Below are 16,556 nucleotides of genomic sequence, written 5' to 3' on the forward strand. Positions count from 1 at the left end.
CTAGGACCAAGAAATATATTGCTTATACATATCTGCCTTTTATATGATCATGTGAAAGGGTTAAAAATAATAATCTCATTGATAATGTGAAATTTCAAGGCTATTATTATACAGTGGCATTAATGTAACTAAAGAACTGTATTTTCACAAAAGTTAAAGAATGTATTTGAAAAATTAAGGCTTCCACTTGTTTCAGAAAGAGCATTCTTTCTTTTGTTTGCTCAAAAATGCATTCTGGAAATGAGCATATTAGTAAAGAATGTGAATAGATAACAAATAGATCTACATCTATGTGAATAGATAATAGATAATGTTGGCCAAATTAAGCAGTCACTTTGCATCAAAGTGAATCTGTGGTGAATAAGTGTGGCCCACTTATCATTAGAGTTTAAATTGAGTGAATGTAAAAACCCTGAAAATCACGGGGAATGCCCTGAATAATTTAAGAAATCTGCATTTTAAACGCTGCCATAGCTGTCGCTGAGCACCTGAAGAACACAGAACTGAAACTAAAGCTGTTCCCAGCTCTGTTTTACGCTCAAAGGCATTTTGATGAATTCCACCCACATTACCCTCAGTCTCCCACATTTAACTGGAAGGTCTGACTTTATTGAAAATGATAAAAAATTATAATATATAATTATTTATAATTATTTATAATTACAATATGATTAGAAGTGTATTTACTGAGATTTTTTACTCTACATTGTTATTGACAGAAATTTGATCTTATTTCTTTATAGAGTTCTGAACAGACGTGTACAAAATAGCTACATTTCCTCATGAATTCCAAAGCCAAAGAAATGTACTTTAAATTTTTAAATGGCGCAGCAATTTGAACTGAAACTAACCACCATATGTTCTTGGAACAGACTGAAACTTCTGATCCTTATTTTTTCAATGTATGTATGTAGACCCTATATGGTCTGCACGACTGGCTTCTCCCATAGGTTTCTCCTATAGAAAATATAACTAAAAAGTTCAATATTTGTGGATTCATTATGGACAATAGTAAATATGACTTCATGGTGAATGTTTAATCCTTTATTTTATTTATTTATTTATTTTTTTATACATAGATTTAAACATATGAAAGTGAAACCAATATTTCAAGGATTTCATGACAATTTTCTTTCTTACTTTAAAGCTATTAAAATTATGAAACAACAACAATAATAATAATAATTATTATTATATAATATAAAATAATATTCAATATTCAAAACAGTAGTATTCAAAACAACACTTTTTTTTTATTGAATTATGAATCAGCAATCTTTTCATTCCTTCACCAGACATGATCAAAAATTGCAGATGTTTAGCACTAACAGCTTACCATGTACATGCACATACCCATCAAGGGTTTCTCTACCAAATAATAAGAAATGCTTTGCTTGGCGATCAAATAATCATTTCCCACGCTGTTGTAATAATACTAATAACAATAATAATAACAATAATAATAATAATAATAATAATAATAATAATAATAATAATGATAATAATAATAACAACAATAACTTTTTAAATTGCCTTTTGGTCATTTATTCCATCAGAAAGAAAAGGAAAACCACAAACTGCTCAGAGTTAATTAGAAAAAATGCAGGTAAAGAAAACAAATTAGAAAATGTAAAGGTGTAAGCTTTAATCTTTAAATTTAAAAATATGTCAGCTTTCATTTCATCTTTCATTAAAAATGAAATTCATTACTGACTGCCATCACTTACAATTGATATTCTACGAATGGTAAAAAAATCTTTTTTTGTCATGCTCTTTGTCCTCCACCCATTTTATTCTTTTTCTTGCAATATGTTGGTCTTTTTCGATTTTATTTTGATGTTATTTTGATTTTCAAACAAACCTTTGTTGGGAATCTAAGACTATGCATGCATTGGAAACACATGGGTGTATGAAGCATACCTTAAGCTTACCAAGGACAAAGCACAAGAAGTAAGATCTCACAAAATAAAACAGGAAACAACATAACAGGAATACAAAGACAAAGACTCAACAACACGATACAAGAAAACATTGGATGACAGGAATAAGGTCTCTAAACACTAAACAGGAACTAGGATTCCTAAATATCAAGAACTAAAAATTCTATAATGTTCATGGAAAAACATTATTGCACTATATAATAGACAATCAGTTCTGACCTAATAAAGTCTGGTTAAATGCTGATTGCCAATTTACTTTAGTAATTGAAATTAAGTTTAGCTATGAAACTGAAAGCTTAAGAGAGTTTAAGAAAGAAAGAAAGAGCTTACTGAGAGAGAAAACAATCTCAGTGGGTCCAAATTTTCAGTGCACAGTCTCCCATCAGGTATATTTGGATTAAAAAAAAAAGAAAATTCTTCAGACAATTCTTTTGGTGCTCTTATCTCTCCCCAATTCCAACCAAAAGTGCCACCAAAAAGCAAATGTTTCCCAGAAAGAACAGACCGATCAGCAGACCATCAATTTTTACCTAACAAAACAATGTAAATTAGATTAAAATTAGATTAAAAATTCCTCACAATGGTTAATGTATGTATAATAATGTGATTAATTATTATTTGCTTTTATATTTCTTTCAACTTACCAATTCTGATTCCAGTTCTACAGTAGCACTATCTGAAATCCAGAACAGAAACAACTGTTAAAAATTGCAGGCCACAACCAACAACCCGAGTGTGTCGTTGACCTTAACATCATACATCTGAATTTTATTTTTCAGTTTACTTCAGTTTAGTTCAAGCTTGTTTTTAATTTTTTGATTTATACGTGTAGAATAAGTTATTCGATTTCAGCTTTCATTTAATTTCATTTACATATTATTTAAACCATTTGGAGTCTTACAATATGTGACTAACATTCTTGTAATAACAATGCATTAACAATTGCATTAACTGTTTATATATCTATATCTATCTATCTCTCTATAATATGACTCCAAAAGAGGCATCACTGTAAGGGAGGGAGGCCAATATTAGAATGAAAAAACTAAAATAGGAAAAGCTTAAAAGAGGATCCAAATCAACAGTCTGGTTACATTATAGAATAGTAAGATCAATTAGACTTTGTCAAAAAAACATCGGAACATCAGTTAAAAAAAAATAAAATAAATGACAAACAGAGAAACAAAGTTTTTTTGTACTACAATGATGAGAAAAGGGGAAGGAGAGAAAAAAAGCTCATATTATAAAGAGTGATGCATCATCTGTCAAACATAGTTGAGGCATTGCTAATGTATGGGTACCTATAACTACCAATGGAACTAGGTTGCTAGTGTTTAATAATGATATGACTGTTGATACAAGTAGCAGGATAGACTGCTAGACTAGAATCACCAGACGATCTTTGGTATTATTACAGTACTTCACTCACTATACGATAGTAGTGCGATCTATAACATTTTACGACAAAGTTGCGGTTGCTGTCCTATTAGACCGAAATTCATATGGAACAAAAGTCCATAACTTTTACATTTGCACTCATTACCTTCCTGTTCTATAGGAATATAACTAGAAAGCAACCAGCTGAGCCAAGTCCCTGTCTAGTCGTAAAAATGAAAGTATCTTAAGGTGTGATATCAGTTGTGTATTATCTCAATAATGCTTATTTTATTTCACAATGGTCAGTCAACCTTTAGATGCACTTTTTTAAGTGATGATTTCTTTCTTTTGTCAATAAGGGGAAAAAAACATTTACCTGCATGCTTATTTCTCCCATTATGAATCTCCAACATGATGTAAAAGAGAGCTTCCCAGGCAAGAAAGCCACCCATCACTTTCATTAGCCATCCATCACTGCTGTCAATCAAGCCCAGGCCTGTAAATATGGCTGCCACTGTGTAACACAAAGAAACAGGCATTAAAGATCAGCAGCATGGGTGACAGTGTGTCTGCTGTTGAAAATGTTAGAATTATTAAAGAGTGCAAAACAGTATCAAGTAAAACAAAAGCTTACCGGCTAAAGATTTTATTATCACTGCATTCAAAAAATGTGATGTGTTGAATAGATACCGCCTGTCAACAAGAGAGAATAAAAATGAAATCAACTGCGGAAATCAATATAAGAAAAAAAGGAGAGAACATGTCATTTGCTCTGTGAAGAAGAAAGATTCAGTGCAGCATGGGAAGCCACACGGCATCCTTTGCCTATTGCATCATAACCAGCGGATGGTTCAGGGTCACCTGATTAAGCTCTAACTATAAGCTGTAACAAACGGAAAGTTTTAAGCCTAAAATTAAAAGTTGAGAGAGCGACTGTTTCCTGAATCCAAACTGAGAGCTGGTTTCATGGTAGGAAAAACAGCCAGTCTGACAGCAAAGTGTTCTGTTGATAATAAGGTACTGCGAGGTCTTGTAGATATAAGATGGCCTGAGTGTTTCCACTGGGAAAAAAGTTTCCTTTCCCTTTGTAGAAATGACTTCATTTATGGATATGTATTCTTATTTAGTATTTTGGGTGGATGGTTAAATTGGTGAGACTGGGAGATTGGATTAGCTGTTCAGTATTCAATCCATGATGGTGGCTCCCTTTTCACAGTCACTTAACTGGAGCCAAAGTACTTTGGCTCACTCCAACTACTGGTTGGGATTATTTTAAAACAGTGCGGAGCCAAGACTCCAATTCACTGACTGTGGCCTACAAAGCTACAGCCATTCAATGGAATAACTAAACATTTGACACAATGAACAGGAAAATGCCAGTGAGACAGGCAGAGAACCACAAGCCATATTGCTAAGTGAATACAAAGAATTAAATTTGCGAGGGCTTCAAGAAAATGTGTGCACCAATAACTCATGTGAAGGTTACACTATGAGATAAATCCCTATGGAAAAAAATTGAAAATGTAATGACATTAATGGAAGACATATGAATATAGCTATCAGAGGTTATCAACTACACTGAACTGAACCAAGTGAACAGTGAATGCAGTCATTAAGCAGGTGCTGCCCCATCCTTTTGGCTGATGGTGTTTCCAAAATTTGTCAAATAAGTGTACTAAAAAACAGTAATGTGTGTAAAACAGTAATTAAACTCTAAAATGTGTGTTGCCATGCCATAGTAAATTAAATTAGAAACACACACAGATGGATACATACAGGTGATGCTGTGGTCCACAGCGCAGCATAGCCACTATAGGCTGGAAGAAGGAGAGGATCATAACCAGGCAACCCAACACTGGATGTGCTCCCTGGAAACCACAAGCATTAAGACTGGTAATCATGATGACGTAAATATCAGTCTGACAGTGGAAATACGTAACTAAAGAGAGTGTTTAAAGAATATCAAGACAAATAAAAAAACTAAATGATACTTTGATTTTATAGAGATGCATCATTTGGCTATAAACCAAAGAAAGCCCCCCTTGATGTTTTTAATAATTACCATTAATATTAAGAAGAGTTACTTAATAATATCTTCCAGTATGTTGGCTGTGCTTTTGGTCTGTATTGTTTAGTATTGTTTAATGGTTAATTTACATAACTTAAATTACTGTAAGGTGTAATTATCTCTTGTTGCGAAGGAGTTTTCAGTGATAAACAAATTTTTAAATGAAATTAAAAACACAGTGACAAACTGCATAATAACTCAAAGGACATTAGTCTACCGGTCTAAAATGGTAAATGGATACTTATTTAGCACCTCCCTACTCGGTTCCTTGGTATGTGGTGTGAGGATGGTTGTTTACCCCAAGATCTGAAATATGCCAGAATAGGGCAGCTGCACAAAGGCAAGGGTGAAAAGTCCAGTTGTGACAACTATCAAGCATTTCAGGCAAAATCCTCTAAGGTGATTTTAAAAAGGTTGAATACCTATCTTCAGAAGAGACACTACCAGAAAGCCAGTGCAGTTTCCCCCAGAACAGAGGTAGAGTTTACGTAATTTTTGCCATAAGATAGATTCAAGAGAAATATAAGAAACAAAATATGAATCTGTAAAACCTCTTTGTTAAGGTGTTCAACATAGCGTCATGCCAAGAAGCTGTTTTCTGAATTGGAATTCCTCCCAAGATGGTAAAAATAATCAGATGCTTTCATGATGGTGTAAAAGCAGGACTAGACATTGGCTGAGACGATGATGAGTTCCTCATCAATAATGAAGTCAAGCAAGGATGCTCCAACACCCTTCAGCTTCCATTTTAGGCATTGCTTCTCTCGGCTTATAAAGACTTAAAAATAGGGATCCAGATCACATACAAAACAGATGGAGGTATCATTAATACTCAGCGCCTAAAGGCAAAGACGGAAGTCACTAAATCACTTCTTCATGACTTCCTCAGTGCTGATTACTATTCTATAGTCATGCCTGAAATAAAGATCAACGATAAGGTACTTGACAATTTTAACTCCTTGACCTAACTTTGTAACAGTCTATCCTCTTCCAACAGTCTTAGTATTTAGGTATCCAGCAGCACTGCTAAGGCGAGTGCTTCCTATAGACTCCAGAAGTAAGTATGGAACCAAAAGGGATATAAAACTGGAGACTAAGTGTGCATTTTAGAGAGCAGTAGTCCTTACTGCATTGAGGTATGGATGCAAGTCCTGGACTTGCATTGAGGTATGGATGCAAGTCCTGGACTCTTTCAAGGATAGACTCACTGATACAGTGTCAGCTAAGATGGATACATGATAACAGGTAACCAAAGCAGCTCTTCTATGGTGAGCTGACAAACCAAGATGATGGCCAAAGCTTTGCTAGAGAGACACCTAAAAAATGCAGAAATGTGACTTTGATGAAGAACAATGGAAAATCATGGCAAACAACATTGTAGAGAGTTCCTTTGAGTATCCAGTATGCAGCTGCCTGTGTGTGTCAGATTTAGACCTGAGATCCTACATGAGGGTACATAAATAAACAATGCTATTTTGGACTCTATCCGGATAGTCAATCCTATATATCATATATTCTCAGGTTGAGCATTTTCTACTACTACTGTCGGTCACCCATGCACAAACACACCTAATATAGCACTTTTATCTATGCCTAAGTGCTTTTTTACAGTTTTTCTCAAATGCTAAAACACAAACGCCAAACCTCTAAACCAAATGACCACTTGTCTAAACACATTTACTAAATCTAGCCATCATTTACCAATATCATAAACACATGTCACATGAAGACACAATTCACAGAACATAATCCTCCGTTGTCATAAATCTAACCACATTTTGCCTTGCTAAAACACAAGTTGCAAAAGAACTCTGCTCATATTCTCAAATGAAAGCTCATGTGATGCAACATGCTTGCCACAGTCAGCAATATTTGAACACAATGAACACACCTGGCGTCATTCATTACACACAATGACTCAAAATTGAAGACACTTGTTGCTAATGCTGTGACCACATGTATAAAAGCAAGTTCAGAGTGCACAGTTTGCTGAAGATTCCAAACAAACACAATGGATGAAGGCAGAGTCAGGGGAAGAGGAATTCGATGCAGAGGAGGGAGAAGAGCTGGCCCTGGAAGAAGAGGAGCAGGCCAACGAGGAAGAGGAGTTCAAATGAGAGGAGGAAGAGGAGCAGGTCAACGAGGAAGAGGAGTTCAAATGAGAAGAGGAAGAGGAGCAGGTCAACGAGGAAGAGGAGGAGGCCAACATGGGAGAGGAGAAGGTCCAGGAGGGAGAGCAAGACAACCTCGCACCATCATTACGGACGAGATGCGAGCAACAGTCATTGACCATGTCATTGTCCATGGCATGACAATGGCTAAAGCAGGACTAAGAGTCCGTCCAAACCTGAGTAGGTTCACCGTGGCCAGCATTATCAGGGCATTCAGACAACACAACAGGTATTGTACTCTATTGCTTTCTTTGTCACAATACAGTTTTACAAACCTGTGAAAGTAGGCTATTGGTTGCAAATCAGTTCGGACTGTATTGTAACACATGTCAATTGACAACACATGTTTCTTTCTTTAGAGTTGAAAGAATGCCACATAGAGGTGGGAGGGTTGCCATATTTACAGCGGCACAAGAAACCCTCATTGTGGAAATGGTTCGTGGGAACAACCTCATCAGACTCCGGGAGATCAGAGACAAAGTCATTGCCGATAAGGTCAACTTTGAGAGCATTGACGATGTCAGCTTGGCCACAATAGACCGAGTTCTCCGGTGCCAAAAGACGCGGATGAAACAGGTCTATAGGGTTCCCTTTGAGCTCAACTCTGCGCGACACAAAGACCTACGTTACGAGTATGTGCAAGTAAGTATACATCCATGTTCACAGTACAGTTAGTGGACATACTGTGTTGCTTAGTGGCCTACATTACTTCTGGACAATACTGTGCAACCTGATTGACTGTTGTTCTGAACACCTGTGCACTTTCACATTTTCACAGAGGATATTACAGTTGGACGCGATGGCCAGACCTCATGAGTACCTCTTCCTGGATGAGGCTGACTTCAACCTGCAGAAACGAAGGCAAAGAGGCCGTAACATCATTGGCCAAAGAGCCATCACTGAGGTCCCTGACCAACGGGGGGGTAATATTACTCTTTGTGCGGCCATGGGTTCGGAGGGGCTTGTCCACCAGCATGCTGTCCTTGGGTCTTACAACACCCAACGTCTCCTCACCTTCCTAGAGGAGCTAAAAGACATCCTCCTGGACTGCCAACAACACCATCCTGGGCCCGCACATCACATTTATGTGATCATTTGGGACAATGTCCGCTTCCACAGAACAAACCAAATCAGAGAGTGGTTCACCACCAACAGTGACCACTTTTTAAACGTCTGTCTGCCACCCTACTCCCCTTTCCTGAACCCTATAGAGGAGTTCTTCTCATCGTGGAGATGGAAGGTTTATGACAGACAACCATACACAAGAGAGAACCTCCTAAGGGCAATGGAGCTGGCCTGTGTTGACATCCCAGCGGAGGCCTTCCAAGGATGGATTCGCCATTCCAGGGCATTTTTCCCACGGTGCCTGGCGAGAGACAATATAGCCTGCGATGTGGATGAGGTGATGTGGCCCGATGCAGCTCAGCGACATGATGCCGCACAGTGATTGTGGTGTGTGTGTGGTGTGAATAAAGTAAATAAAAAAAACTTCACACCCTGATCATGTTTTCAAGAGTACTGTTGTGTGCAATAGATTCTGTTTTTGCACTGAGTTGTGTTACAGTAGTGTACGTACATGCAGGATTTTCTATAGATTTATACTCTTCATATGAAACTCACAAATCTAAATGCCTAATCCTCTGCAGAGATCTACGACGATCCGTTACTGTATAGTTTTGAAAAATATGCATTGGCAGTTATGAAACAAAGAACCTTCTCACAAATTGAGCATTGTGTTTTCAATTGTTTTGCTGTAGTGTGTAATGATGTGTATAGTGTTTACATTTTTGAAAGCTTCGAGCTGCTCTTTTGGTGTGAAAGTTTGAGTTTTGCAGTGGGAAGGTGTGGTTGTGTTTATGTAGCTTTAGAAAAGGGTGTTGTGTTTAGACATTGGGGAACATGGTGGGAACGTTTGTGAAATGTGTTTTAGCATTTGAGAAAAACTGTAACATTCACACATGTGTGTACATGAGGTGCAGCTCAAGGCTCAGTATCTTGTCTGTAGATTTACTGCTTGCACAACAATGTATCAATCTTCCGTTTGGTAGACAACTTGCTCTACCACCTGAGTATAAATTTATTCTTGTTTGGGTTTTTTGTAAAGCACTTAGTGATATCTATCTTGAAAGGTGCTATAGGAATACAATTTTACTTACTTTACATGTTACATTTTAAAACTGGTATTAAAGGAGATTCAAATGTGATACAATATAATCTGAAGGATATTTGGATTCATGTATCAAATAAACAATGGTTTGTATTACGTGATTTCAACCAAAAACTTTCATATCATAAGGTTCATATCATAAAAATCATTATTTCCTGGAAAATAAAAGTGTGTTACACAGGTAAACCTAGTTTCGTCATTTGATTGACCTGTAATTAAAAAAATATAAATCTGTAATAATTCTGGTTCTAGCAGAGTTGGTGTACTAACCCCAGACCAGTCCCGAGCATGAGAGAAAACGAGGATGAAAGCAATGATTGTGGCTGCTACCGTCATACACATTACTCCAACATGGACCTGGAGGAACATAAAGAATACAACATGATATTAAGCCAACCAAACCAGTCCCCTGTTCCCAACAAGACATTAGACTTTGACCAACTGTCTTAAAAGTCTAGCATATCTGAAATGTAGCACTTTATATTTTCTTAGCGTATTTGCAACTAGAATCTACATTTTATATGACTTTTTTCTGTGGCTTTTTACTATTGTTTTCAGAGCTAGTTTGGTTCACAGAGGCGTTGTGTTGATGTTGAAAAGACATAACACATGTTTTTTTTCTATGATGCCTCACCACAAACCAGAGATCTTTGTCACACATTCTCGTTCCCTTGGCCATTTTTTTCAGATATCGGGCAACCATCATTCCCAGTGATCCTGTGGTCATCCAGGCAATCAGCATCAGTGATCCTGAAACACAGTTAAATATTGGAATTCTCACCACTTCTCTTTGTTTTATGAGTTAAGATGAATCTTTTCCCTTGGTCCCATTTTGTCTATGACTATAAATGGAATGAAACCAACTGAGTGCATTTCAATTATTGGAGGCAAGCCATTAGAAGAACAGTACAGAAATATTTTATAGCTTCCAAAATGTATAAAAATGGTCGATTTTGATGATGATGAGTTTTTAAACATTCGTACAATATGTTACAAATAATTGTTTTCCATGATGGTAAGTCCTTGTGTCATGAAACAGGCAAGAGTTACTGCCAAGGAATACGTCTGGATGTACGAAACCCAATCCATGTTTTTGGTCCATTTAGTCAATTAACGCTGTAAAATGCAACAGATGAACTATAACATTCTTTTGCACTTGATGCTTTGTTGAGCTGTATGCCCGGATTTTGCTCCATTGCACCATCTGGTGGTGAACCATAGAGGGTACAGTTGTTTGCAGATTGGGTCTCCACCCAGCCACTTTTTTGCTAGCACACATGGTGTCTGCATGCTGCTGCTCTCACTTCTCACTTATTTCTTCTAGTGAGAAAGAAGATAGAGAATAAGATGCTAAAGACACAAAGGACTATATAGCCCCACCTGGATGTCAGCTCATGAGATTTGTGTACTTTTAATGTTTTATTTTCTGTGATTGATGACTTTTTGATTGATTGACACAAAGTACAAGAATGCATTTTGATGTGATTTTTTTTTTTTTATTGTTTTCTTCATGAGCAGTTCTCACAGGTTGGCAAGACCAGAATAAACTCTGTTTTTTAACTCTACATCGTGCCAACATCAGTATTGAGGGTGCTGCATGCACTTTCATTTAAAGAAATGTAAGTCTACTTGGTATTATAGATTAAATAGTTTAATCTTAATGGAAGTAAAACTTCAATGTCCTGAATGTCTTCCTGTGTTGCCAGTAGCATTTATCCTCTGAGGATCCTGACTATTCACCTTTTAACGCAGTATACTGACTGTCACCTGTTTGGCCAAAGTAAGTGACAAAGGATTTAGCTAACATTATTTTCAATTAAAAATCATTGTTATTTCACAATCAGATTTCTCTGTGCAGGATCTTACCATGAGCTTTGATGATATCAGGAAATCCACTATTACTGACAACCACAGGAGTAGAAATGTCCATCTTGGTAGTGCTGACAAAGTCAGCGCTATGTTTTTGGATTTGCCCTGTAGGAAAGATATTGCAAAGCTTATACACTCATGTTTCTATATGTATATGTGTGTGTGTATATACAAGAAAGTAAAACACTTGAAGGTCTGCATAGATATGAAACGTGTTTTAACTTTTTCATAAAATGGGAGGGACAGGGTGACTTTTTAAAATTTTTTTTACACTATTGGAAAAGGAAGTACAGTCAAAGGCCCAGCTTAAATGTTCAAAAAAAGTATTTACTGGAGTAAATTTTGTAAATAGTTCATTTTTTCAGAGTGAAGTGCTTAAACTGCACATTTAAATAATCCCATGAATTTAATGAGTGATTGAAAAGATTGTTCTTAATGACGACACACTCTCACACCATGTATCCTTGACATGAAGAGTGTGGACACTTCTTATCTTGTAGGTAGTAATATTCATCACTCCTCCTTTTTTCCACTTGCCAGGCTAACACATTGTTTTCGCTTACTAGAAATGGAGGTTTTATGCACCTTAAAACTTCCCTTTTATCCCAACCAATCTCCATTCTATTGGTCAGTAAAGCTAGTGGCTGTGTAGCTTATTCATCCAATCACGTATGCACGCATGTCTTGAGACATATGAGTATATTATGTAATTACGTTACCATTGCTGCTGCGTCCATGGACAAACATGAAGTAGTAGGACTGGCTGAAACCTGAAGTCCCCTGAATAGAAATGATGTCTGTAGTAGTGAAGGAACAACTGATAACATTGTTCTGCAATGACGTTGTTACATTATAAACATTCCCCTGTTAAACACAAACAGACAGACACAGAAAAACAGATATAATTTATATAATCAAGCAGAATTCACAAAAAATACACACACAGTTCAATTTTTCCAAGAGCAGCATCAAAGCTCTAAATCTAAATGTTCTAGCCTTATATAAATCACTGATATCAGAAAAACCTTAGTACCAGAGGACGCGCTTGTGGAGTTGTGCGTCCCGTTGAATACATGTGTTGCACAACAGCTTGTCCACTACTGTCTGTTACACAAACGTAAATGTCATCATTTCCCTGAGGAAAGACAAATATAGTCAAGAATTAGCATGCTTTTACACATATGAAAGTTTTAACTATTATTTACTGGTTTATTCTTTTGAGATAAAACATCCAAATTTATTGATATTAAAAAAAGAGTGTTTGTGTAAACAAGACAACCAGATGTTTTTTAAAAATTGTAAACTTTCAAAAACAAATTGAAGTTCAGACAGCAGCTGTTCACCAACAGGTGCTGCTCAATACAAGTACACCAAGAGCCTTATTGTTGTAAACATTTAACATTTCATAGAATCAAGAATGTTTTCTTTACGGTACCATTCTCTGATCATCAGAGAATCCAAAAGCGATGTATCCTTCATAAGGACCGGTCATCTCATACTGGACAGCTGTACCATTGGATGACATCATGGCCGACATGAAATAACAGCTAGAACTGACTGCTGGGTCACAGCTTGCAGGGTGACTGAAGCACACCTTGGTGACACCACAGTTAGCACTAGAGATGGATCTAGCTGATTTCTGGACATACACAGAAGGAGAGCGAGACAGAACTATGACATCATTATGTTGTACTTGAATATACCGTTTACCATTTTAGTTTCTCGATTTGCATGTACATGAAGTCACGCTCAGTACTGCACATTACTGTTTTATAGTTCTGCTAACAGCCTATTTAGAAACCATGTACATGCTTAAGTACATGAATAGATCCATACATTTTCTTCACCACTTGTCCAGCTTTCATATACACACCTATGGATTGCTAATCTATCAAGCATATCATCCACAGAGGCGCAGGGAGAACATGCAGGGTTCCTGAGTCAATGACAGTACTAACCATGAACCACCATGTTGGCCCTAACATCAACCTCTGACGTTTTTGCCTATTTACCCAACTGGGAAATTTCCTGCAAGACCAAAATGTGTGTGTGAGACTTTGCTTGAAAAGTCACAATGTGTATAGTTGCTGAAAATATGATTGTTGGTAAAGTTGAGAGAAAACAAAACACCAACCCTGATAGATGTTAAGAGTAAATAAAAAGACAGTCAAATGTTGAACGAAAGGGAAAATTCAGATTTTGAGAAAAACACCTGTTGAATGAAAGCACCCGAGCTCTGTGGGTCATGCTAACTCTGGGCTCTCAAGACAAGCTGTAGAAATTTAAGAGTGTATGACTAACTTGATGCAAATTTCTAAAAAAAAAAAATCTGATTTAAACATAAACTACATAAAATACATAAGCAGCAGTTTTCCAAGACTGATTTTTTCATCTTTCATATTTGTCCATCCAGGCCAGATTATAGATTGCTTTTCATTTAGTGTGTCTGTGCTAGATAGGTGTACAGTCACCAGTATAAATGGTAAAATGTTTTTTACCACAAGCCTCAATCACCTAATCACGCACACATTTATATAAGCACTTTTGTCCTTGTCTAATATTCACACACTCACACATGCTCATGCATAATGGGCAACTGAGGATTCAGTATTTTGCCAAAGGATGCCTTGACATATAGACTGGAGTTGACAGGGAGCAAACTACCAATCTAACAATTAGATAACTTGCTCTATCTTCTGATCCGCAGTCAGCCTAAGTATAAGATGCATTGCAGAATATAAAAGATGGTAGACTTCCATCAGTCTCAAAACCAATGGATACTTTCAAATCAGCTAAACTGGCCGATGGGCTGATTGGACTAACTGCTTGTTTTGTAGTTTGGTAGAGAATTAATTACTCTGTTCAAAACAGATAATATTACTTACAACAAGTGGTGCAGGGTCTGTACTGCCATTCCCAGTGAGGGAACCTGCAGATCTGGCAGCTCTGCCATTAGTGAAGGTCAGGACAGGGCTCGTCACATTAACCCAAAATGTTGTAGAATTCTGCACAAAGGATGCACTGTAGGGAGACCAAAACCAGTGTGAACTGGGGTATAAACACTTGAGCGTTATGAAAGTGCTTTGCTAGAATGAATAAACTTTACCGGAACTGAACAGTTTTGATGTCTCTGGATGGTTCTAATCTCCATGTCACCTGAATGTAGCTGCTATTAAAGCCTGATGTGTGGGACACAGCTGAGTTCTGGATACACACACATGAGAGAGAGTGTGGCATCATTATGTTGTTTGAATATACTGCATGTCATCTGTTTTTGTCATTTCACATGTTTATACTGTTGATACATGTATATATTTAAAGTCGCCAAATGAAAGCAAATCAAAGCTGTGAAACACACTATACTATTTTGTAAAATGATTTTAATTACACACCTTGCAGCTTGTCACTATAACTAACATTTATGAAATACATTAAATGCTTTCATTTAATTTCATTGACTGATATGTTTTTTTAGGGCTTCTCACTATTTTACATAGGTGACACATTGAGTGTTTTAGCAGTTTTCTATCCATTTGTTTGGCAACATGTTTGACATCAAACTAACAGTAGACTTAAGGTAAAACATGGTGATCATACATGCTGCTCACATTAAAGTCCAGAAAATTAAAGGAAACTCACAGGTCTTTGGCTGCAGGTGAGGAGTTTAGCAGCCCCTGCTGGTATGGCAAAGGAACCCACAGGAGTCTCGCTTCCCACTTCTATAGCCTCCAACAGGAAACCAGTGAACGGTGTGGAGGCCGGACCCTGTAGCTCAACTTGGAATCACAGAAAAACATTTTATTCAGTCAGTTGGACAGTCATGTGATGATCACACACAAACAAAAGAAGTTTTACTGTATTACAAGCAAATATGTCAGAGACTGACCTCTAAAACCCAGATGCATCTTAAATCGTCTGAAAATATAACTGTTTCCCTCTTTTGGGGTTAGACCTTAGAAAACAGCACTCTTAGATAATAATAAACACATTGTATTATGATTTTTCTTTGTTGTTGTTTTCTGGTTGAGATTCTGCTGCTTTGAGGTTTAATGCTTTTTATGGATTTATTTGTTTGGCTGACTATCATCAAATCATATAAAAGTGTGTGGAAAGCATATTAATGGCAACGACAGGATTCACCGAACAGTCGATCAATCGCGCAATCATCATCACGTAGCGGTTCATCTGTTTGACCGACACCAGCTAATATGAAACATTGTCAGCTGGGAAGAACGCCAGGCTTTAACGCACGATAAATGAACTCCACCGACACCAATATGCCTTAACCTATACATCGGATTCTTCCGCTCGATAACTGACAGTGCCGGAAATCACCTTTTGGCACAACTCCGGCCCGGATCGTTCTGGCTTACTTTTACTCCTGTCTTCTTACCTTTGACATCCTCTCCGAGTCTGTAGCGCCTTTGCTCTGTAGTGACAGTGAAGGGTGGTGGTGCCGTTTGAGCGCTCAGCCCTGAGTAGTGGGATTTCATGTCCTCACAGCTGTCTATAACCAGACCTGAGCGGTAGCCCCGGATTAGTGGAGCAGTGCACAGCAGCAGCAGCACAAGAAGATCCATTGCAGTTAAATGATTTTCCAGGCGACTCGTTACTGCAGTCAGTGAGAAACAACGAGTATCATCTACTACTGATGAGCAGGGTGGAGCACTGCAGGTGAATCTGGGAGGACCAATAGCTATGGAATATGGATACTTCTGTGTCCACAGTGTGTCGAGCTTAAGAAGCGCAGATGTTTTGAAACTCTGCTTCAAAGTGTGGGTCAAAATACCCACGTCACGTAACCATGGAGTTTCCCTGCTGCTTCTCGGCAGGGAGGAGCCAGAGCCAGGAAACCCACGAGCCAATCATTTGGACTGGGCTGCGGGATCGAAGAGCTGCTGCTACCTGCCCTACAATCACTGACAGCCGCCCATTCGTTCATTCTCATTACTGACACTGGATTG

At 37.5% G+C, this 16,556-nt stretch overlaps 2 protein-coding genes across 3 annotated transcripts; one reads left to right on the forward strand and one right to left on the reverse strand.

Annotated features, from left to right (window-relative positions):
• Window positions 1–1,630: 1,630 nt before the first annotated feature.
• Window positions 1,631–16,540, reverse strand: LOC109204262 (putative ferric-chelate reductase 1). Its single transcript, XM_019365043.2, has 15 exons — window positions 15,986–16,540; window positions 15,232–15,368; window positions 14,699–14,796; window positions 14,478–14,613; window positions 13,028–13,231; window positions 12,626–12,727; window positions 12,312–12,456; window positions 11,590–11,697; window positions 10,358–10,473; window positions 9,994–10,080; window positions 5,094–5,185; window positions 3,952–4,010; window positions 3,694–3,831; window positions 2,585–2,616; window positions 1,631–2,470 (listed from the first exon to the last, which is right to left on the reverse strand). The coding sequence occupies exons 1-15, from the start codon at window positions 16,170–16,172 to the stop codon at window positions 2,381–2,383; spliced, it is 1,731 nt and encodes a 576-aa protein (XP_019220588.1). The 5' UTR covers window positions 16,173–16,540; the 3' UTR covers window positions 1,631–2,380.
• LOC109204263 (uncharacterized) lies at window positions 5,194–9,664 on the forward strand. 2 transcript variants are annotated; one of them, XM_025911783.1, is made up of 3 exons: window positions 5,194–7,520; window positions 7,566–8,198; window positions 8,335–9,664. In XM_025911783.1, the coding sequence occupies exons 2-3, from the start codon at window positions 7,926–7,928 to the stop codon at window positions 9,001–9,003; spliced, it is 942 nt and encodes a 313-aa protein (XP_025767568.1). In that variant the 5' UTR covers window positions 5,194–7,520; window positions 7,566–7,925; the 3' UTR covers window positions 9,004–9,664. The 2 variants fall into 2 exon arrangements, with proteins under 2 accessions (XP_025767568.1, XP_019220589.1); XM_019365044.2 differs by having other exon boundaries at window positions 5,194–8,198.
• Window positions 16,541–16,556: the final 16 nt, after the last annotated feature.

Source organism: Oreochromis niloticus, linkage group LG11, assembly GCF_001858045.2.
Source record: "Oreochromis niloticus isolate F11D_XX linkage group LG11, O_niloticus_UMD_NMBU, whole genome shotgun sequence".
Classification (NCBI taxonomy): Eukaryota; Metazoa; Chordata; class Actinopteri; order Cichliformes; family Cichlidae; genus Oreochromis; species Oreochromis niloticus.